This window comes from Diplotaxodon limnothrissa, linkage group LG1 (assembly GCF_057381915.1).
Source record: "Diplotaxodon limnothrissa isolate DT_005_m linkage group LG1, D_limnothrissa_male_GT1.1, whole genome shotgun sequence".
Taxonomy (NCBI): Eukaryota; Metazoa; Chordata; class Actinopteri; order Cichliformes; family Cichlidae; genus Diplotaxodon; species Diplotaxodon limnothrissa.
The window spans coordinates 15986525-16009393 of NC_140596.1; the positions used below are offsets into that span (position 1 = coordinate 15986525).

Below are 22869 nucleotides of genomic sequence, written 5' to 3' on the forward strand. Positions count from 1 at the left end.
ACTTACACTGGGGACTTGGTTCCTTCTGCCAGAGTTCATCAACTCTGAGAACAGGACGTGTGAGGGGTCGGATAAAATCCTGGTAGCCTGCTCAAAAGCAGGCAAAAATATCTTGGTGACTGAGTGTTGTTGCTGTGATTTTTTTCTCTCCTGCCGTTTTAATCAAATTAAAATTTGATCTTGAGTGGTAAATTTCCAAACCAGTTGCTGATGCCATAAATTTAAGACAAACTTTGTAGTAGTTCTATAAAAAATTGACACAGTGTTGCAGCAGACCCCAAAAACTCAGTCTCCAGTGAAAATGAAGCTGCTGATGAACTCTGACACATATACTTTTCACATGTATGTTCCAGGTAAGTGCATTATGAATTTGCACCCCTAAGTATTTGTACATTATAAGCTGTCTAATGGCATTACCATGTATATTAATATGGGTCAAATCTCCAACTGATTTTAGATTCTTATTAATTTCTTCCTGTTTCTTTACATTAATATGCAAGTGATGCACAAAAGTTCCAAGAAGCCAGTATCCCCAGTATTTCAAGCCTAAAATAAACTAAAACTGTAATTGCTCAAAAAGAAATGCGCTTCAAGTCAATTCAGACTCTTAAGATTCTGAAGTATCTTATTTCAAAAAAAAAAAAACGGAGCAAATTTGATCTTTCGATTACAATTTGTCTTTCTTCAATTTCAGAGATATTTTTTTGGCTAGTGAAAGCATTAAACGTGTGGTGTGCATTACTTCGAGCGGCCTGTGGAGGCGCTGTCACGCGGAGGCGCTTTGAGGACTCGGTTGTGACGACCGTAAAAGAAGAGGCTGCCATATTGCAGTGATACAGCGAGTTTATCTGAAAGAAGCTTCAGCGCCGTCGGCCTTTTCCTTCAATTATGCTTTCTTCTCAGCATTTCGGGGATCCTGGGAAGATGAAAGATTATCATTATACTGGTCCAGTAGAGCACAAGTTCTCTCCATACGCCTTCAACGGAGGGTGAGGGCTTATTTTCAATTCCTGTGTAGTTAGCTTGCTTCTTTGCTAACGTTTACATCCTATTACATTGGACTCAAGCTAACCCGCTCCGAAAATGAATTGTCAACAAAGCAGTTGTTGAGTTAATGAAAAGTTTCTGATCCTGTCTGCGATATAACTGTATACCTATATATTTATCTAACCTTAGTGGAAAAAAGTTATATTGTGAGCGAGAGATTTTTGTTAGAAATTAGTTAAACCTACAGTTTCAGTTTCGGATCAGTAGCCTGTAGCTGCCATTTGCAGTTTCCTGGTGCAGCAGACTTTTTTCCGCTCTTGTGAGGTGAACAGGCTGACCTCTGTGGTGTATTTCCTCAGAACTGTACTGGCTGTTGCCGGAGAAGACTTTGCCATTGTAGCCTCAGACACCAGGCTGAGTGAAGGCTACTCAATCCACAGCCGGGACTCCCCAAAATGCTATAAGCTGTAAGTGCACTGTCATCTCTCTGTGAAGCCACTGGGAAACAACAGGTTATGAATTATGGGTAGAGCCCCGTGAGACCTTTAATAGTGTGTACATTTTTTCTTTTTTGTGCCAAAAATGAGCTGTTGTTTTCTGGGGATAAAGCTACCAGATAAATAATATATTGATCAGAATGTTCTCCTCTTGCAGGACTGACACAACTGTAATTGGCTGCAGTGGTTTCCATGGCGACTGCCTGACTCTGACAAAAATAATTGATGCCAGACTAAAGGTGAAGTGGTACAGAAAGACTTCACATTGCATGATGGATAATATAACAGGCTATCATCCACACCCACTTCAGGACTCTCAGTCAGCATCGTCTTGCTAAAACACAGCTGTTCTAATGCTTTCTCTCCTTTCAGATGTACAAACACTCGAACAACAAGACGATGACCAGCGGAGCCATTGCAGCCATGTTGTCCACCATCCTGTACAGCAGAAGATTCTTTCCTTACTACGTCTACAACATCATTGGAGGATTGGATGAAGAGGGTGGGTGCTGATATTATGATGACTACATTTTTTTTTTAAACTGTTTGGGCTGCAGATCTTTTTTTCTTGCTATGGTTATAGATTATTTTTTGTGCAGAAGACACATTTAAGTGAAAGTTTGTGAGACTACATTAGTTTGTATAACAACTTTGGGAAACAAACTAAAAGTTGCCAAGAGACTTCATTAAACAACTTTTATTAACATGGTAAAATAATTGAGCTAAAGCTTGAGTGGACAAGCTATGATGAGCATTTCCACTGTAATGTGTCTATATATTAAAAAAGCAATTATTGTAGATATCAAGTCAGTTGGATATCAGACCTCTCTTAGCATACATAGCCATGAAAGATGGGTAACAAGAACTTGGGAGCCTTCATCCACTAGTGTGTGAACTTACCTGGCACATAGTCTAACACTCAGAATTTTTAGTCCGGTAAAAATGTCAGGAAAGATCACAGAGAAAACAACATACTTTTATTCTAAAGGCATTTTTGGAGCAGTCCACTGTTTGGCAGGCTAACTGGATTTTAACAGCATGTCTTGAACTCTGAATTTGTGCTAATGAACTCGGTAAAAGGTACAGGATACAGTTAAATACGTTTTTACTCTCTCAGTTAAACTGATAAATGAAAATGTCTTGCAGGATAGACAAAGAAGGAGGGAGGTTTTGATCTGATCACACTTTTTTAACCAAAACTTCAAGGTTTACTTACTTTAGTGTTCATATTTAAGAACTTTATTATTATTCTCTCTAATCCACCACTATAATCTAATGACAACATGCACAAAATAATAAGAACAAACGGGCATCTCTCCCCCCCCCCCCCCCGCGCGCCAAAAAAAAAAACAAAAAAAAACGACAATGATCCCAAAGAGGTGACAGTCTACAAAAAATAAAATAATTCATGTGTAGTGTAGTGCTGGGTGAGGTGTTATTTTTAATGTTACTCTTATGTCATACTGTTAGTTTGTGTTATGTTTAAAACTATTAAGATTTTACTGTGTTACTGTATGTAAAATCCTGTTTCTGTTTGTAATATTGTGTAATTGTAATACAGGTAAGGGAGCAGTGTACAGCTTTGACCCAGTGGGTTCCTACCAGAGAGACACCTACAAGGCCGGAGGATCAGCCAGCGCCATGCTACAGCCACTACTAGATAACCAGGTTTTTTAAAACGCGCGTGTACTAACCTGATGTTTCCATATTAACATTACTATATTCATGTGCTTGTATCTTGGGTGTGTATTTTTAAGCTTATTTAGCCTCCCAGTATCCACCAAGTCATGACAAACCACTTCATAGCCACATTTTAAGTTTCAGAATCTCGACCTTCCAGTTATTCTGTTATAAGACCTGCATTGAGGTATGCCATATGGAAAAAAAAAAACCCATTCTGTATAAAGGAGAAAAGGCAAACCTGAACTTAGGTCTAAACAGGGTGCTGGTGACCTGGTGGATGGTAAGGGTGGACCTGCTCAGAGACTGCAGGTGGAAGGGAGCCTAATCTGGTCTCTGGACCCTTTTTTCTCTCGCTCGCTCACTCAAGATTTTTTTTGTACTTGGGTCCTTTCTAAACAAAAAATCAACTAAACATATTTTTCTGAGAATACAGACAAATACAGGACTCGGTCTTCTCTCTCTCTCCACAGATTGGTTTCAAGAACATGGAGGGTGTTGAGCATGTTCCTCTGACTAAGGATAAGGCAGTTCAGCTGGTCAAAGACGTCTTCATCTCAGCCGCAGAGAGAGATGTCTACACCGGAGATGCCCTTCGGGTCTGTGTCATCACTAAGGAGGGCATTAATGAGGAGACTATACCTCTGAGGAAAGACTGAGGAGGAAACGTATTGTTTCCATCTGCCTCTAGTTTTTCTGTTTGGTGCACATTCATTTTATGGCTTTGGCACCTTTACGTCAGGTTTCTCAAAACAGGAGTGTTGATTCAAGTAGCCACCTTAGTGGCTAACTGGGGAGCTAGTTTCCTTCCCCCTGTTTCCCAGATACTCCAGTTCTCCTGTTCACATGCTCTTTTATGTGGTCTGGCAGGCTGATCCTGGATCAGCACTCCTATTCTGAGAAGTAAGTTCTTCACTCGCCCATACCTAGACCCTGCCTCTGTTATGATTTTTCATTATGTTTTCAAAGGAGATCCTCTCTGCTATTCTTTTTACATTCTTAATAAATGTAAAGAATTTAAAAGTCTGCTCTGCTTGTTCATTGCACATTCCACCTCAGATAGACCTGTCTTTTATGACCAAAAGAATACAAATGGAAACAGTATCTTAATACAATATCTTGTTAAATAATAAAATTGGTTTGTTTTTTTGGTTTTGTTTTGTTTTGCTTTTTCCATTTAGAACCATCGGTTAGCATAGTAGGCATAAATAATTCATACACATCATCAGTGGATTAAAATCATTTTAGTTTGTTGGCTATGTACAACCCAAGTGATCTCATGTGACTGTATAATAAAATAAATGAAGCACCCAGTGAACAGTCAGCTATTGAAACTGATGTGCTTGAAACCAATAAAATGAGTTAGGTCAACTTTGACAAGGGCCAAATTGTAAAAACTGAGCTTGTCACATTAAGTACTTGTAAAAGTATTTCAAAGAAATGTATGACATCATCGTAGGCTGATGTATAAAAGGGTTGTGTGGCTGTAGAACAGTTGGAGCGCTCAGTGTGTGTCTATATGGTTGTCAAATTAAAAGCATGACTCATGTCGTGATCAGAACAAGTGTGTGTATAGGAAAAGAAAATCTAAAATGTGAACAGCCAGCATGTATTCATTGATCCATCCATTTTCTTCCACTTGGTATACAGTCGATCCAGGGTTCGGTATTCATGGATTTTTCTGTGGAAAGCAACTCCAAAATATTTGCAGATTATTTCATGGATTTTTAATGTAATTTTTCTGACTAAATACATTTTTTATGATAAAAAATGTACTTTTCAGATTTGATTATTAATGTAAACACAGCAAAATATCATTCAAATTGGGTTTTTTTTTCTTAACAAAAGATGCGCAAATTCCAAACACAAAGATTCCGAAAAGATTGAAATAGGTAGTTCTAAGCATTTTTAGAGGGGGTACTGAGTATTTGTGGATTTCAGATATTCATAGGGAGTTGTGGTCCCTAACCCCGGGTAATACGGGGGTTGACTGTACAAAATTGTTGGAATAATGAAGGACTACCTCCAAATTCTTCCACTTCACTTTAGATTAACAGCAAAATAGTTGAAACTTGGAGACAGTTGGACAATGATCCCAAACGTGTTAAAACTGATTAAGGAAAGGATAAACCAGGCTGATGCTGAGCTTCTGAAATGGCCTTTCCAAAACTCCAGTCTCAACCCTTTTGAAAATTTCTGGACTATGCTTAACAGCCAAGTCAAAAGACCGGAAACCAACCAATATAAATTAACTCTACCATTCCCCAGAATTTTTACTAAAGAACATTAAACGAAATATTAGTGTGTGTGTGTGTGTGTGTGTTTTGACCACAACTGTATGTTGAACCCTGCCATCTATTCTTAACTTTAACTGCTTTAAGTTAAGAATAAATTCATGACTACTATGCAATTCCAGATGTGCAGCTTCTAAATAGCACCAGGTACCCTTACATTATTTTTTTTTAAATTGTTAGCGGAAATAACAAAAGATACTCGAGGCATTTTATTTATTTTATTGACTCAAGATAATGAGAAATCATAACATGTGTTTTCTCAACAGCTTTTAATAGTAATCAAAGACTCTCACACACAAATACACAGACACAGGTAGTGTCCTCAGGCATAGTACTGAAGGTTAGCCTTCTTCTTAGCTTGGACCTCCAGGATTCCCTCCATGTAATCCTCATGGTTCAGCTCTGTGGCTCCGCGGCGCAGCGCGATCATACCGGCCTCCACGCACACAGCTTTGCACTGAGCGCCGTTGAAGTCGTCGGTGCAGCGGGCCAGCTCCTCATAGTTGACGTCGGGGCTGACATTCATCTTACGAGAGTGAATTTGCATGATGCGAGCCCTGGCCTCTTCGTTTGGCATGGGGAACTCGATCTTCCTGTCCAGACGACCTGAACGGAGCAGGGCAGGATCCAGGATGTCCACTCTGTTGGTGGCAGCAATCACCTAAATAATAAAGACAGTATCATTGCAATAAACTCCAGTCATCATAAAAGTATTAATGTGGGGGTTTGGATATTGATGAAATTTTAACGTTTTTCTTAATGAATTGTTGTACAAATTCACTTTAAGTGCCTCAGATCTACTCAGATGTAGTTTAAAATGTTTTATCAGTATTGAACATTAAATAACAGTGAAGTGGTAGCAGAATTGAGGTGCACTTTTGCTGTATTCAAGAGTAAAAAGGCAAATTTACCTTGACCAGCATGTTTGGCTGAAATCCATCCAGCTGGTTGAGCAGCTCCAGCATGGTCCTCTGCACCTCCCTGTCTCCAGCCTTCTCGCTGTCAAACCTCTTGGTTCCAATGGCGTCCAACTCATCTATGAAGATGATGGATGGGGCCTTCTCTTTAGCCAGGGCGAAGGCATCTCTCACCAGCTTGGCACCGTCTCCAATGAACATCTGCACCAGCTGTGGACCTGCAAGCTTCAGGAATGTGGCTTTGGTTTGAGCGGCACATGCCCTGGCCAGTAGGGTCTTCCCGGTGCCAGGGGGTCCATACATGAGGACTCCCTTTGGGGGCTGGATGCCCAGGTTTTCAAACTTCTCCTTGTGGTTCATCGGCAGCACTATCGCCTCCACCAGCTCCTGGATCTGCTTATCCAGACCTCCAATGTCGCTGTACTGCTCTGTGGGGCGCTCATCCACCTCCATGGCCTTGACTCTGGAGTCATACTCGGTTGGTAAGGTCTCCAGGATCAGGTAGGAGTCTTTGTTAACACCTACGAGGTCTCCCGGTTTTAGCTTCTCGGCGTCCACCAGCCCGATCACCGGCAGGAAGTAGGTCTGCCGGGTTGAAGTTTTGATAACTGCGCACTTTCCTTTTCTCTGGGAGTCCAGGTCCACGTTAGCCCCGTCCTCCTCCTGGTCGTTGGGGTCCACATCCAGCAGCTCGATCACGTTAGACACCAGGTAGGGCAGCGTTTTGTTCACCTTTATCTTCTCCGTGTTTTCTTTAATTTTATCCTTCATAGCCTGAAGCTCGTGGGTTACTCTCAGCACTTCGCTCTTCATTATCTTTATCTCGCTGTCGAGGAGACGAGTGCGCTGAACTATCTCCTCTGTGGACATTTTTAACACTTCTTCGCCGATCCCATCCTCCACTTCATCCCAAACTGATTTGTCACTCAGCGACGCCATCTTTGCTGTGTCTGCGGTGAACTGTGACACGACGGAAGAAGAAGAAGCTTCCGGAAGTAGGTCGTGAGCGCCCAAGAACAAGTCCGGGGTAGTTACGGAGCTAGAGCTGAATTTATGCTGTTCGTGTGTTGATTTTAACAGCGACATCTTGATTGTAAGCTAAAGAATGATTTTCTGGTTCATGCGGACAGATTTTCGAGTTATTTGCAGTTGTTTTTACCGCATAAATCCGAAATTTTTAAACGTTTAGCTTGCAGATTCATGATTGCTAAATTTGCTAATGCTAACTTCAGCTAGCCCGTGTGCTTACACGTTTCATTTTGTGCGAGGAATGTTTGGTAACTTTATTAGCGGCATTTTGCACGCTTAACTGGTTAAAGGACACCTCATGTACTGGGCAAGATATGAACGAGAGAGTTAAAGTAATGTTAGAAAAGGTTAAAGTTATTTAAATGAGTTCGCGCCACCGCTTGCTGCTGCACGATTTTGGTTTCATTCATTTGCATGTTGTTTACGCCACTTTGTTTGAGTTTTATCTGAGTAAAGTGTGCTTCTTGTCATCTTTTCAGCCAAGACACTACTGCCAGGGGTAAAAAGAAGAGTGCAGTGTTTGCGTCTGGTGTTTGACATTGTAGGCTGGAGGTTTAAAGAGCCCTGCTGGGTTAGTTATCACGCTTTTACTGCCTTCTACTGGGTGGCAGTGAAGTAACGTGGGAATCTAAAGGGATGGACCAGAACAACAGCATACCAGCCTTCCAAGGGCTGGTGGCTTCCCCTCAGGTAACATGGGCTTTGTGTTTCATCATTAAGACTTTTTGAAAATTAAGTCACAGATTTAGCCATCCGTTGTTTCTTTATATTTATGCATCCAAGGAGCCACGTTTTCTTCTATTTTTGAAGTGGTCTTAAACAATAGTTCTTCAGGCTTTCTAAAGTTCTTAAAATGGGTGCTTTTCTCCACATTTTCAGTTCAGTCCCTGTTTTCATAGAAATCTTTTTTGTTTGTTAAACCACTTAAAATGACGTATGAGTCATTAAAGCATTAAAAAGGTACCTAATTCAAGGCATGTACCAGTGTTGTGTCTTGTGCTTCACTTCATTCATACATCTGCTGTATACTGAAGCCTCATCAGAAATGGTCTTAGTGGAACAATTATGGTCAAGAAGCCTTTCTTAAGAAAGGGAAACTGGAGGGGGAAATGCTACAACAAATTACACAAGAACTGGATTGAAAATCAGTGGTGAAGGGAAGAGGTCTAGAGCCATTCCCTGCAGGAAGTGAATTACTGTGATGACCTAAGACCATATACAATCAGGGATATTCAAAGACTTAAATCGATACAGGGTGAAATAGGTGTTGGTGATGCAAAGTGGGTGGACACAAAGTTTTACGTTTCTCAAATTTGAGGTGACTGATTGAAGTGACTCCCAATGAGAATGAGGGATACTGCTGATGAATGTATGTTACTTATGCAACTGGAGCCTGCTTTCCAGTGATGAACCATTAGCGACAAAGTGATGGATGATGAGTAATTTCCTCCCTGTGTCAACACCCCTTAAATCATCTTATGTGTTATTAAATATTAAGGTTGGGTGATTGGACAATATATTGACTATTGACGATAGGCTGAGCCTTTCACCGATCATTTTTACAAGAATGATTGATTTATTTATTTGCCTATGAGTAAGTTTGCTAATGATGTTGGTTAAAGCTAAGACAAGCAGTCAACGGAAAAAATAATTTAACTCAAACTCATAATAGAAAAAGGCAGTAGCCTATGTTCAGAAGAAAAAAACAACAATCATATTTTTAAAAAATTAAAAAAAAACCCACACACAATGGTGGGGAGGGAAACGGAGATACTGGCTAATAATCCAAAAAGTAGCTGTAATAATACTGAAACAAACAAGAAAAGAAGGTGAACTATTCCCTCCAAACAAAACATATAAATTCTAAATGCGCAAATCAGATTACATTACATCAAAAAGCCTGCACCTGCGTGAATATATTGTATATCGTTATTTATCGGGCCGACGATTGTCGTTTGGAAAATTTTACATATCATCCAACCTTACTAAGTATGATTTATTTCTAAAGTTACGTCTTTATTTCATGAAAAAAAGACACCTTGAGCTGTCACAGTTGTGATCTTTTCTGTTCTTTCACTGGTCGGAAATGGCTGTACTTCCAACAGAACCGACATATTCTTCATGGGTTTAAAGTCCGTGGAGAGACTGCTGTCATTTAGATTTTTCGTTTTATTTGTGTAAAGAGAAGAATCAGACCTAAAAACAAGAATATTAACACTGAGGGAACTGTCTTATATCTCTAGTTAGTTTCTGCTTCATTACGCCCTTCTTTTTGCTTTATCCCCATGCAGGGAGCCATGACTCCAGGCATGCCGCTCTTCAGCCCCATGATGCCATATGGCTCTGGTCTGACACCCCAGCCAGTGCAGAACACCAACAGTTTGTCAATACTGGAGGAACAGCAGAGGCAACAGCAGGCTCAGCAACAGCAGCAACAGGCACAACAACAGGCACAACAGGCCAGCTCAGGTACTCCACAAGCTGTCATTTTTTTATCTTCCACATTTATTATGAGAAATCTTGCTTTTATTTAGCCGTGGTGGAAGTTAATCTCCGGTTACACATAAATAACCACCTTTTTTTTTTTTTTTTCCCCTTCGCAGGGACATCAGGGCAGACCCCTCAACTTTTCCACTCCCAGGCAGTGGGAGGCTCGACCACAACTGCACTGCCAGGAAACACCCCCCTCTTTACCACCCCGCTGACCCCCATGACCCCCATCACGCCGGCCACCCCTTCTTCAGAAACCTCTGGCATAGTACCGCAGCTACAGTATGTTTCACATCTCATCCCACCCACCCCCATTTTTGGTGATAACTGCTTTAAAAGGAAAGAAATTCCTGCACATATATTGAACCAAATTGTACTTTAAGGGAATGAAATTTTTAATTGTTTGTATGTCCTTCACTCAGTTGTTTTCTCTTGTTCTTTTCTCCCCTTCACTTTTAGAAATATAGTATCTACTGTAAACTTAGGCTGTAAACTGGATTTGAAGACCATTGCCCTGAGAGCCAGAAATGCAGAGTACAACCCAAAGGTGAGGCTCTTGGCTTTTTATTGCTCTACAGCTTACTGATGTGACTTTACTGGCTGCAGGCTACAAATTACAAATTGTGGATGTTCCTGGTAATTAATTTACTAGAAAGGCCTAAAGTCAAGAGTGCTGTGGCCCACTTGAAAACCAGGAATTCTGACAGGGCCCAAATCTTAAATATCCACTCTAATCAAAATAAAAGACAGAGTGGCGTATTTCCTTGATAATTGTATTCAAAAACTTAAACAACACAGGCCATTGGCTATAAATTGCTAATGCTACCCAATCATATGCAAAGTGACACAAACTTCAGTACAAGAGGAGTAAATTAAGGTCAGTGTAATGATTAATATAACAAATGAACTACCTCATATTTCCAGTTTTTAATTCATTTTTATATAATTAAATTCATTAATACAAATATGTAACTATAAATACTTGTGAGTGATTACAAACTGAATTTCTGTTATTACTTCGACGCACACTCTGGAATCCACTGTACTAGATAATAAACCAGAGAGAGAAACTCTCATCAGCTGATTAGTCTAAATTGGTCAAAAGAGACAGGGTGTGCTGTCTTTATATATATATATATATATATATATATATATATATATATATATATATTCTGTGGGTTTTTAAGATCCAGCTGAAACAGTTAGGTACATTTTGTTGCACAATGATTGGTCGTGTAGATTTGCACTACTACACACAGCTGTCAGCTACCTAATTTCCACCCTGTTTACAACTTCTCATCACATAGAGATATTGCAGAAAGTGATGTCATTACATATTACAACTAACGGTTATCTGGTGTTGTAAATCCATCCAGCTGTCCATAGCGTTCATTTTCTGCCTGTGATCTGGGTGTGGGACTCAGGGGCGGCAGTCTAAGCAGGGATGCCTTCTTCTGAGTCAGCCACCACCTCTAGAAGAGCTGTAAGAGATGGCTGGTGGGAGGAGAGTTAAACTGCTTTTGAAACTGAAAAAACACGTTAACAGACTTGTGTTCTTGTTTATTCTTGTAGTCGACTAGTTGCACACAGCTCTAGTCTCAACATCTTTCCTTCTTCAGCCCCCTGTTTAACTCACTTTTAAAAAATAAATATTTAAACATGTCTCCTCTACCGAACTCAAATATCTATATAGAATTAAAATCCCAGCTTGGATCAAATTCAAGCAGAAATTATTGTATTTTAAAAGTAACGTGTGTAATAATGGTCAGCCTCGCTGTCTCCGTTCATTAGCGTTTTGCTGCTGTCATCATGAGAATACGAGAGCCCAGGACCACTGCTCTGATCTTCAGCTCTGGAAAGATGGTCTGCACAGGAGCCAAGAGGTCAGATTACAGTTAAATTTTTTTATTTTATTTTTTTTACAAAAAAGGGGGGAAAAGTCTTTCTGCTTTACTTTACTAATATTTGACTGCTCCCCTGGGCTCTCGATGACATTTATCTTTCTAGTGAGGAGCAGTCGAGGTTAGCAGCCAGAAAATATGCGCGTGTTGTGCAGAAGCTCGGTTTTCCCGCCAAGTTCCTGGACTTCAAGATTCAGAACATGGTGGGCAGCTGTGATGTGAAGTTCCCCATTCGGCTGGAGGGATTGGTCCTCACACATCAGCAGTTTAGCAGGTAGTTTTTGTTTGTTTTAAAATGACTGAAAGCATGTGAATTGCAAAATTAAAAATGATTGTTAATGATTTTGTACTCTTTGCTTTTTAAGAACTAAAATAACCGACTTGTGTTTTGCAGCTACGAGCCGGAGCTGTTTCCAGGACTCATTTACAGAATGATCAAACCCCGAATTGTCCTGCTCATCTTTGTGTCTGGGAAAGTTGTACTCACAGGTAAGAGCCCATCCTGTCTGCTTAAAAAAACAAAAATTTCTCTTTTGTGTGTATTAAACACAGGAGAAGTTTGTTAGTCTTGTTTTCTAAATGTCCTCATGTCCTTGCCACTCATCGTAAATAAGATAAATTATTTTGATGTATGAGCCATACAAAAGAAATCGCGAGTCCAAGAATTAAACATGGAGTTGATGATACATTTAAAGTTGATACTGAACTGGACATTTTGTAGTTGGGAAAATGTTTCACACAGAATCTCTGCACAGTCGAATGATATACTGACTGTCGGAGAGACAGAAAGGATTTGATTTAATAGCTTCTCCAGTCGTAAATGATAAAGTTTGAGGGAGTTCCAGTCAGTTGATTTGTGTAGTTGGCGAAAATCAAATTAACAAAATATCTTCAAATAACCTCCTTGAACCCATGATCCAATGAATCTATAATAAAACTATATAAAACTATAATAGTACTAAACGTTGATCAATAGATGCTTTTTTTTTTTTTTGATTTCGTAACAGGAAATTGTTTTAAAGTGGATCGGGATAAAAATAATACAATAAATCTATAATAAACAAACAACAGTTAAAGTGCCACAGTGCATAGTGAGGACGTTATTCTGTGAGGGTGCAAACATTTTAAATTCAGTTTTCAAACTCTGTTAATGATTGTTGTGAATTAACTTTTGTAACTTACTGTACTCCCTGTTTTTGTTTAAGGTGCCAAAGTGAGAGGAGAGATCTACGACGCTTTTGAAAACATATACCCCATCCTCAAAGGCTTTCGGAAGACAACATAGACCCTGCATCTCTTCTTTTATCATCCCCACAACCCTGTTTCAAACATTGTTTTTTCTTTTTTAAGCTTCACATCAAGCATCAGCCTTACGCTGACCTCTTCATGTGGACCTCTGTAAGAGATGTGCTACAATGAAGTGATTCCCTCACTTTTACTTTTTGTCCCTACAGTATTTCATGTTATCTTAAAAGCAGGGTTTTAAGGATTGTCTTTTCTGTGTTATGATCTCACAAGTTTCTATATTTAAAAGTCAGTTTATTTCATACACATTTTAAGTCCTCTTTCGATTGTACATAAGATTGTAAGAAAGTGTAAAAACTGCTAATTAGAAAAGGGGCAGTCCTGGACTGTTTTATTTTATTTTTTGTTTTTTTGCAGTTAGTTTTCTACTTCTGGTTTTTATTAATTGCTCATATTTTATTTTGACATAATCAGCTCTGTAAGCCCCAAATCAGAGAGAGAGACTTCAAAACCGAACTCGCCTACTTTGCAAAGGTAGATTTCTTTCTAAATTTAAGGCCGGTAAGTTCAGCAGTTATTGACAGTGAATTCTCTTAAAGTTTGAAACACTTAAAGTTGAACTAAACTGATCCAAATCCTACAGCTGAAGTTGAGTAGTTCATCAGTTTGGTTTCCTGTTGCAATCCTGCTTAATTCTTTAATAGTTTGGAGTCGGTCTAAAATTTTCTCTGGAGCAGATAACATGTTGTAATTTTTGAAAGAAGTGTTTTAATGCTCAAACTTTCATGTGTATGTACATATAGAAATATTTTTTCTACTGTAAATAAGTGATTCCGACCTTGAAGGAGATGCTGCTCTGCAGATATTCTTTTTGTTTCTTTGACTAACAGGACAGCGTGTTTGTAAGATCACTGGCATTTAAGTTTAGCCAGGATTGAAATGTGATCTGCAAGAAAGACGCTATTAGCTTTGAGTACAAGAAGCGGCTGCCAACCTAATCCTGAATTTACATCTAGTGATTGATGGCAGGTAAAATATGCATCACGTTGCTGCATATTTTTAATATTTTTAATTTTAATAATTTGTTTTTGGCTAATCAAACCTATATTTAAAAGTTTTTTTTAGGTACGTTTTACAAACAGAAAAATATGACTCTGTCCTGGTTACTAGTGAACTGTGCTCAGACACACAGCTGGGGAAAAAAGCCGTTTAAATGTGTTTTAATTCTGGTCACGTTTTGATGTGCTTGTGTATCTCATGCAGGTTCAGCTGGGCACATCCTTCACACCAGTGTTAACATGTAGTTCTTAACCGGTTCAGAATATTTGATTGGCAGATCGTTTGGTTCACATGTTCAGTTAAGCCACTTTTATCAACTGTATGTATGGAAATCAATCAGGAACCTGTCGCATCTACATGCTTCTTAAACTGTTAATGTACTTCTCAGTGCGTTAATAAACTTGTACATACGAACTCCTTTGTTGGATCTGGGTCTTCTGTTGGATTAAGCACCGTTTTTGTTTGGTTAACCCCCTGTGTTTTGAATTCAATGTTATTTATGTCACCTCAAAGTGCTTTAATATTGCAAGCTAAGCACCCTACAATATTAAAAATACAAAAGCAACAATCGTGACTTACTATGAGGAAGCACTTGGTGATGGTGGGAAAGGAAAACTTCCTTTTAACAGGAAGAAACCTCTGGCAGAACCAGGCTCAGGGAGGGGCCTCGGACTATAGCAGAATCAGAATCAGAAAGGGGTTTATTGCCAAATGTTGAGCAGGTTTACAACATTAGGAAATTGCTGCGGTGCTTCAGTGCAAACATAGTGTCATAAATAGCACTTAAATAGACATGAAAAAATAAAAGTAGGGATAAGAATTAAAAGTGCTACGTAGAAAGATATGTGCATGAGCGTAACTGCGTAGTGTTGTTCAGGGTCACTCAATTCAGCCATAATTGTAAACTTTAAAAGTTTTAATTCTAGAGAGGGTTTCCTGATTCCCAACCTGGGAGCTGGTTCCACAGAGGCGTCTGATAACTGAAGGCTTTGCCTCCCATTTTACTTTTGGAAATTCTAGGAACCACAAATGAGCCAGCAGTTTGAGAGGGAAGAGCTCTTACTAGGATAATATGGTACTAATTTTAGGTTAAATCCACAGCTGTAAACAGGTTTGGCAGTGGCTTCATCCTTGTTTCATATTATATAGCAGTAAAGGAGCATGCATCATAGCATACTGTAGCTGGTATCAAGTATTTGATGTGTTTTTCCTGTGCAGCCCTTTATCAGACTCGTTCATTAAAACATTCGGTTTTCTGTATCTGAATACATTTTAATTACTTAAATGTTCTGGCTAAGATACTTAACCTGAACTATGAATAGAGTTTGAAAGACGTAGTCAGTAACTTGAGGTGAGTCTTGCTGGTAAATGTCAGAATTTGTCTCAATTGGTGACTTATTGCTGTGGTTATTAAACTGTGTGGGTGGACGCTGGTGAGCCGCTGTGAGGTGATTAGTGGAAAAATCCAGATGTTTCTTTAAACATTGTTTTGCTAAATTTGTTTTTAATGATGCAACACACGTCTTTTTGCACACACGTCGTTTATACATTTGGAGATGGCATTTTACACTGATGTTTATGTTTGCACAAAGTTTATGATTAGTTAAATCTCCAGTCCATTTAATAGGGAGAGGCAGCATTACTCCCATGTGATTAGCTCAGTCAGCATAAGTAGTCAGCTCTTACCTGCAGCACCACGCAGCTTTTTGACTGAATGACAAGTTCAGGTGAAACATTTGGATATGTCAACATCAGGTGTCCCACCAAGCCACGTGGGTGAACGAACACACTGAAGCGGAGTCACCTAAACATATTAATGAAATCAGCACCACCTGTGCTTTTCCTGCTATGCATGAAACAAGGGACGCCCATCATCTTCGTTCAGTCTGCGTGTGTTGATCTGAGCTGAAGTCCTGCTTCCAGATGAACTCGGGGCAGTACTGGTCGCTGCGTTCACAGCTGGCAGAGCACGTGTAGACAGCCGCAGTCCCCCAGTCAATGCTAGCTCCAGTCGAGTCCACGCTTAGACTGTTTAACAGCTGCGGCATCACCTACACGCACACAGGATAGCAACAGCACAAACTTGTGAATAAATCAACCATTAGCGAAAGATTAAAGACCCGAGCAGGTCTTCAACAGATCGATTACCTGGAACTCAAACGTCCTCTTGGCACCACAGGTGCATGGTGGGATATCCTCATCTGAAGGGATGTGCTGAGAGGAGACCCACAAGGGAGAGCCCCCTCGACTGTAACGTATCACCTAGAAATGACAAACACTGTGAGATATGGACAGAAGAAAACAACCGTCTGGATCTTTTCAGCTCTTCTATTTTCTACCTGGTGAGGTTCAGGTGCGATCTTCTTCTTAAACCTCTGGAACACTTTACTGTCTTCAGTCTCATGCATTGCCATCTCGTCCAGGTCGCTCTCTGCCAGGGCTGATAGAGAACAGAAGGGTCAGGATTGGTTATAAATTATAATGAAATAAATATACAGTGGGGCAAAAAAGTATTTAGTCAGCCACCGATTGTGCAAGTTCCCCCACTTAAAATGATGACAGAGGTCAGTAATTTGCACCAGAGGTACACTTCAACTGTGAGAGACAGAATGTGAGAAAAAAATCCATGAATCCACATGGTAGGATTTGTAAAGAATTTATTCGTAAATTAGGGTGGAAAATAAGTATTTGGTCACCTCAAACAAGGAAAATCTCTGGCTCTCACAGACCTGTAACGTCTTCTGTAAGAAGCTTTTCTGTCCCCCACTCGTTACCTGTATGAATGGCACCTGTTTGAACTCATCATCTGTATAAAAGACACCTGTCCACAGCCTCAAACAGTCAGACTCCAAACTCCGCCATGGCCAAGACCAAAGAGCTTTCGAAGGACACCAGGAAAAGTATTGTAGACCTGCACCAGACTGGGAAGAGTGAATCTACAATAGGCAAGCAGCTTGGTGTGAAAAACCAACTGTGGGAGCAATCATCAGAAAATGGAAGACATACAAGACCACTGATAATCTCCCTCGATCTGGGGCTCCACGCAAGATCTCATCCCGTGGGGTCAAAATGATCATGAGAACGGTGAGCAAAGATCCCAGAACCACACGGGGGGACCTGGTGAATGACCTGCAGAGAGCTGGGACCAAAGTAACAAAGGTCACCATCAGTAACACACTACAACGGCAGGGAATCAAATCCCGCAGTGCCAGACGTGTTCCGCTGCTGAAGCCAGTGCATGTCCAGGCCCGTCTGAAGTTTGCCAGAGAGCACATGGATGATACAGCAGAGGATTGGGAGAATGTCATGTGGTCAGATGAAACCAAAGTAGAACTTTTTGGTATAAACTCAACTCGTCGTGTTTGGAGGAAGAAGAATACTGAGTTGCATCCCAAGAACACCATACCTACTGTGAAGCATGGGGGTGGAAACATCATGCTATGGGGCCGTTTTTCTGCCAAGGGGACAGGACGACTGATCCGTGTTAAGGACAGAATGAATGGGGCCATGTATCGTGAGATTTTGAGCCAAAACCTCCTTCCATCAGTGAGAACTTTGAAGATGAAACGAGGCTGGGTCTTCCAACATGACAATGATCCAAAACACACCGCCCGGGCAACAAAGGAGTGGCTCCGTAAGAAGCATTTGAAAGTCCTGGAGTGGCCTAGCCAGTCTCCAGACCTCAACCCCATAGAAAATCTGTGGCGGGAGTTGAAAGTCCGTGTTGCTCGGCGACAGCCCCAAAACATCACTGCTCTCGAGAAGATCTGCATGGAGGAATGGGCCAAAATACCAGCTACTGTGTGTGCAAACCTGGTAAAGACCTATAGTAAACGTTTGACCTCTGTTATTGCCAACAAAGGTTATGTTACAAAGTATTGAGTTGTATTTTTGTTATTGACCAAATACTTATTTTCCACCCTGATTTACGAATAAATTCTTTACAAATCCTACCATGTGGAGTCATGGATTTTTTTTTTTCACATTCTGTCTCTCACAGTTGAAGTGTACCTCTGGTGCAAATTACTGACCTCTGTCATCATTTTAAGTGGGGGAACTTGCACAATCGGTGGCTGACTAAATACTTTTTTGCCCCACTGTATACATCACTAAGACTGGACTTTTCTACATAAAAGTTCACTTTTCAATTGAAAACTGAGAAAAACTTTAACCTTTAACCTTACATTCTGCCAAGGCGGGACAATCCACACTCCTCTGAGTAATGATCCCTCCACCGTCCTCTTCTTCTTGTTCTCCTTCAGCCTCTTTGACATCTTTCTCCTCCTCCTCTGGCTCAGTGACCAGCTCAGTCTCAGGAAAGAGGAGCGGGGAGGGTGTAACAGGAGACCCTTCTAGACAGAGACGGACAAGTTTAGTCTTTCTAGTGATGAGAAATGACGGTCATAATTCTCTTAACTCAGGGAAAAGGATTATGGACCACTTCTCTTTTTATCCATCGCTTTTCTAAATATAGATACACTCTGGATCAGATCGGCTGCCCACTAAAGGGCTAACACCCATTTTACAATCACCAATTAATCTAAATGTACCGAGGGCTGTGAAAGTACTCAAATATTATTTTCAATTACAACCTTAGCTTCCATCAATTAATAAAAGGTTTATTGTGCTGTTTTATGATTTTGAACTCATCACCTTTCTTTACTTTTGCCTCTTTATAAAAATCCAAATTCACTCCTTTCATTTTTTTTTTACTCTAAATTCATTTTATGTATTCATCTATTAAAATTTCAGAACCAGATTTCTTCTTTGGAAGGTTTAATGAACACAATCATTAAACTCAACACTGAAAAAATGTGATTACGATTTTTGCAGCTCCAGTAAATATCCCACACACACACCTTGGCTGCAACACTCCTTCTTGTGAGATTGTTTCCAGTGGAGGGTCTGGTGGTGTTTTCCACAGTAGGTCACAGTGTGGCACCGAGAGCAGGCTTTGTTACCGGGGCATCCGCACACCCAACACAGTTTAACTCCCGAAACGGGCAACACACTCTGGCCCTCCTCAGCATCACAGGGTGGTTCATCCTCTAAAGGGAAGATGATAATTTTATATTTGTTGATATACAGTTTTGGTCAAAGGTTCACATACATACACATTTTTATACTCCACACAGGGTGAAAAGTATAGTATAAGGTTCAAATATATACATACACACTCTGTATATTTTGTTAAATGTTCTTTAGCAAATTGCACCTCAACCAGAAACTTTTGGTAGCTGGAAGGAACATCCAAGTGTGACAAAGTGGTTAAACTGGTATTCCATTCCTTCATTATTTCATCCACTTTGTGGAACCACCAGCACTACTAACAACAAAACAGTCCCAGAGTATGATGCTACCACCACCATATTCTTCTACAAATACTCAGAAATTGAATCTTGAATACTTCATTAAGAGTTAGGCAGCAAAAATTCACAAACCTGCTGGAGGGTCATAGGGGTAGAACTCGTTCCTCCTCTGTAACTGGTTTCTGAAAACTGGCATGAAGGAAAACACAGCTTTTTAAGAAATACTGCAAAATCTATTGAGAAAAATTAGTAGAATCAGACAACAACTCACAACATCACCCCTGGGAAGTGACAGACATCAAACAGTGAAGAACTACCTTTCATGCAGCGGCTGTCATTTCGCGTGTAGCACTCTGGAGTTTTGCAGCAGAAGAGAAAGAGCGTTCGGTGAAAACTTCTGTCCTGACCGGATATTGGTGCATACACCTGCAACAAGTCAGGTAAATCTAGTATTTATTTATTTATAGTGAATAAGGCTGAGGTGGGATGCAGAAGTTAAATTGGAGTTGACCCAGATTTGAGTATGTGTGCACTTAGGTATAGGGTGGGTGGGTGGGTGTGTGTGTGTGTGTGTGTGTGTGAGAGAGATCAGGCTTGTAAAAAGTACTTAATTAAAGTTGAAAAATACTCACACATTGTACACCACCTGGGTAATATGTTCAGATTCTTATATCAGAATATATATCAATAACCAGCCGGCTAATGAAGGTCTAGTACCTAAACCATGCAATTAAATATATTTTGGGGGATTCTAATTTATTAAGGATATATTTCAGTATGTACCTTTTTAGGAGGCTTATAAAATACAAATGTTTGATATGTGTGCCACTTTCCTTTCTTTGTGTTTATGCTGCTAAAAATGTTGTGTTAATATGTTTACTGTTTGTCTGTGAAGGTTCTCAGTCATCCAGGTCATCGTAGTCAAAGGAGCTTGCAAAGAAAAGCGTCTGGACTTCTTTAAGTTTACTGTTTAACTCTTTATACAGGACACCAAAACTGTAGTCTAAAAGTTATTTCAGTCTTTATATTATACTGTCAGCACATCTCTCTATACCACAGTACAGTACAGTGAAGTAAATATTTTTATGAAGTAGGATAACATGGCTCCTGGAGATTCACCTGCAGCAGGAAAACCATAGGCAGACGGCATATCTCACACTCCAGTCCGGGCAGAGAGGGCAGGCCTCTCTGGCTGAGCCACGCCGGCTTCCCTCCGACTTTACTCGGGAACTGAGGAGACCGAAGCCGCCACGGCTCCGCATCCTCCAGGAAACCCAGAACTACCTCCGCCGAGGACATACTGGTATTACAGAATATTTAACGAACAGACTCTAACCCTTACTAACGGAGCGTCTTCTACATCTCACAACCAAAACACATGCTGCTACAGTTCTGAAACTCGTCCGTGAGGAAACACAGCCCAGACTTTTGTTCCGTGGGCCTCGAAACTGTCACTCTGTTGGTAAATACTCATAAATATATGATAGTGCTTGGTGGCTTGAATTAACACGTTTGACTGCTATTCTACAAGTAGAGTTTTAATATGTTTTAATAAGTTTAACTTTAGTTGTATTTTGTTGTGTCCACCAGATGGCGCAAATGTCACACCTGTAGTCTAAAAAGTTTTACAAAAAGTCACGTTTGAATAATATAATTTCACGTTATTACAATATACATAATTATAACGTTCGTACATTATAATATTTATATTGTACTTTTCACGTTATAACGTGATATAGCTCTATTTTTCTTTCCCGAGGCTCCCCTCAATATTTATATTTTGCTTTAAATTGGAATTGGAGGGACTATGCTAGGAGGCTATTTCAGCTGTCATAAGGCTGGAATAGCAAGGCTAATAAGTAAGGCTAATAAAGCAAGAGGCAGAGGGGGGGAAAAAAAGAAAAAAAAATCCCATCCATGTTCTTAAGACACAGTTCTCTGGGTTTTCTGGGGGTCTTTCAAAGTTTTTGTTAAGCTACTTAACACTTCCCTATGAGTCAGGCAAGCATAAAAACAACAGAATACAAGGGATGAATCAATGTTGTGTCTGGCCCTTCATCCACGCACTGTTCACTAATGCCTCATTCATTCATTCTCATTCTTAAGAAGGGGAAATAAGGGGGGGTTAAGGCAGAGGTATTAATAATTACACAAGAACTGGACTCAAAATCAGTAGCAGCGGATCTGATGGAGTGATGAATCATCATCAATGGAGGAGTTCAAGAGAGTTGAATGTCTACAGCCAACTGTAAAACACAGTGGAGGTACTGTTATGTTTTACAGCTGCATTTCAGCCTTGGTGTTGGGATCTTGTCAAAATTGATGAAATTATGAACGCAGAAAAGCACCATCAGTTTTGAAAAGCATCTGATTGGTAGCAGCTACAGTTCTTTTCTTTTTTTTAGCATAGTAATGATCCCACTAAAAATGCAGCATATGCATACCTGGATAGAAAAACACACAATAGTCTCCCCAGAACCTGGACCCTAACATTACTGAAGAAGTGTGGGATCATTCAGTTCAGTTAAATTTTATATAGTGCCAAATTGCAACAGTCATCCCATGGTGCTTTATAACTATTTTAAGGTGAAGACCTTACAATAATACAGAAGGAAACAACAAAAATCAGATGACCCTCTATAGACAAGAACTTGGTGACAGTGGGAAGGAAAAACTCCCTTTTAAGACAAAGAAACATCCAGCAAAACCAGGCTCAGGGAGGGGCAACCGTTTGGGGGTGAGAGGAAGGTGACAGGACAAAAGACACACTGTGGAAATGAGCCAGATATTAATTATAAGTAATGATTAAATGCAAAGTGGTGTATCAATACACAGAAAGTGAAAAGAGATGAGTGAAAAAGAAATGCTCAGTACATCGTGGGAAGCCCCCATCAGCTTAGACTTGGTGTAAATAAGGGAGGGTTCAGCATCACTTGATCGTCTTGACAGAAAATGGAACAAAAGGCAGCCAATGTCCAAAAAAGAACTTTGAATGTCCTACAAGAAGCCTATAGAACTATTCTTGAAGACCACTTAAAGAAATCACAAGAAAGCTGGCTATGAGAGTTCAGACTGTGTTGAAGAATAGAGGTGGTCACACCAAATATTGACTTTCAACTCATTACAATTGGACAAAACTCCCCCCCCCCCCCTCATATACTGTGTATCCATGTGTGTGTGTATATATATATATATATGCAAACCACAAGGCATTTGTGTCTCTGTGAACTGGGGATCTTTTGTTCCTCTATGTTTGACTTCAGTTTGTTTTTAAGTTCCAGTAGTAAAGTACATAATAGGCTACCAGTAAACCAGCTTTGCTGTGGTGTGATAAGATGTGGTATGCGATTTGCAGTAAGTACTCCAGAATAGACAAAAAGAAGAGAAAACCACATACCATGGTTTTCATTTCAAAAAATGAAAATAAAGATGTTAGACTATAATGCTGATATTTCATACAA

General features: G+C 40.0%; 4 protein-coding genes across 5 annotated transcripts; 2 read left to right on the forward strand and 2 right to left on the reverse strand.

Annotated features, from left to right (window-relative positions):
* The first annotated feature begins 823 nt into the window (after nucleotides 1-823).
* Nucleotides 824-4141, forward strand: psmb1 (proteasome 20S subunit beta 1). Its single transcript, XM_085353606.1, has 6 exons — nucleotides 824-989; nucleotides 1347-1454; nucleotides 1642-1723; nucleotides 1857-1986; nucleotides 3046-3152; nucleotides 3638-4141. Exons 1-6 carry the CDS (start codon nucleotides 889-891, stop codon nucleotides 3821-3823), a joined length of 714 nt encoding a protein of 237 aa, XP_085209732.1. The 5' UTR covers nucleotides 824-888; the 3' UTR covers nucleotides 3824-4141.
* Nucleotides 4142-5667: 1526 nt separating this feature from the next.
* Nucleotides 5668-7325, reverse strand: psmc3 (proteasome 26S subunit, ATPase 3). The gene is made up of 2 exons (XM_085353617.1): nucleotides 6370-7325; nucleotides 5668-6119 (listed from the first exon to the last, which is right to left on the reverse strand). The coding sequence occupies exons 1-2, from the start codon at nucleotides 7312-7314 to the stop codon at nucleotides 5781-5783; spliced, it is 1284 nt and encodes a 427-aa protein (XP_085209743.1). The 5' UTR covers nucleotides 7315-7325; the 3' UTR covers nucleotides 5668-5780.
* A 70-nt stretch (nucleotides 7326-7395) lies between these two features.
* tbp (TATA box binding protein) lies at nucleotides 7396-13304 on the forward strand. Its single transcript, XM_085353630.1, has 9 exons — nucleotides 7396-7468; nucleotides 7884-8094; nucleotides 9696-9873; nucleotides 10008-10176; nucleotides 10354-10441; nucleotides 11686-11777; nucleotides 11902-12069; nucleotides 12190-12284; nucleotides 13001-13304. Exons 2-9 carry the CDS (start codon nucleotides 8041-8043, stop codon nucleotides 13078-13080), a joined length of 924 nt encoding a protein of 307 aa, XP_085209756.1. The 5' UTR covers nucleotides 7396-7468; nucleotides 7884-8040; the 3' UTR covers nucleotides 13081-13304.
* A 2311-nt stretch (nucleotides 13305-15615) lies between these two features.
* On the reverse strand, nucleotides 15616-20786 carry pdcd2 (programmed cell death 2). 2 transcript variants are annotated; one of them, XM_085353649.1, is made up of 8 exons: nucleotides 20528-20786; nucleotides 19726-19834; nucleotides 19541-19597; nucleotides 18959-19147; nucleotides 18284-18448; nucleotides 16439-16539; nucleotides 16248-16361; nucleotides 15616-16150 (listed from the first exon to the last, which is right to left on the reverse strand). In XM_085353649.1, exons 1-8 carry the CDS (start codon nucleotides 20705-20707, stop codon nucleotides 15971-15973), a joined length of 1095 nt encoding a protein of 364 aa, XP_085209775.1. In that variant the 5' UTR covers nucleotides 20708-20786; the 3' UTR covers nucleotides 15616-15970. The 2 variants fall into 2 exon arrangements, with proteins under 2 accessions (XP_085209775.1, XP_085209767.1); XM_085353641.1 differs by having other exon boundaries at nucleotides 18284-18451.
* Nucleotides 20787-22869: the final 2083 nt, after the last annotated feature.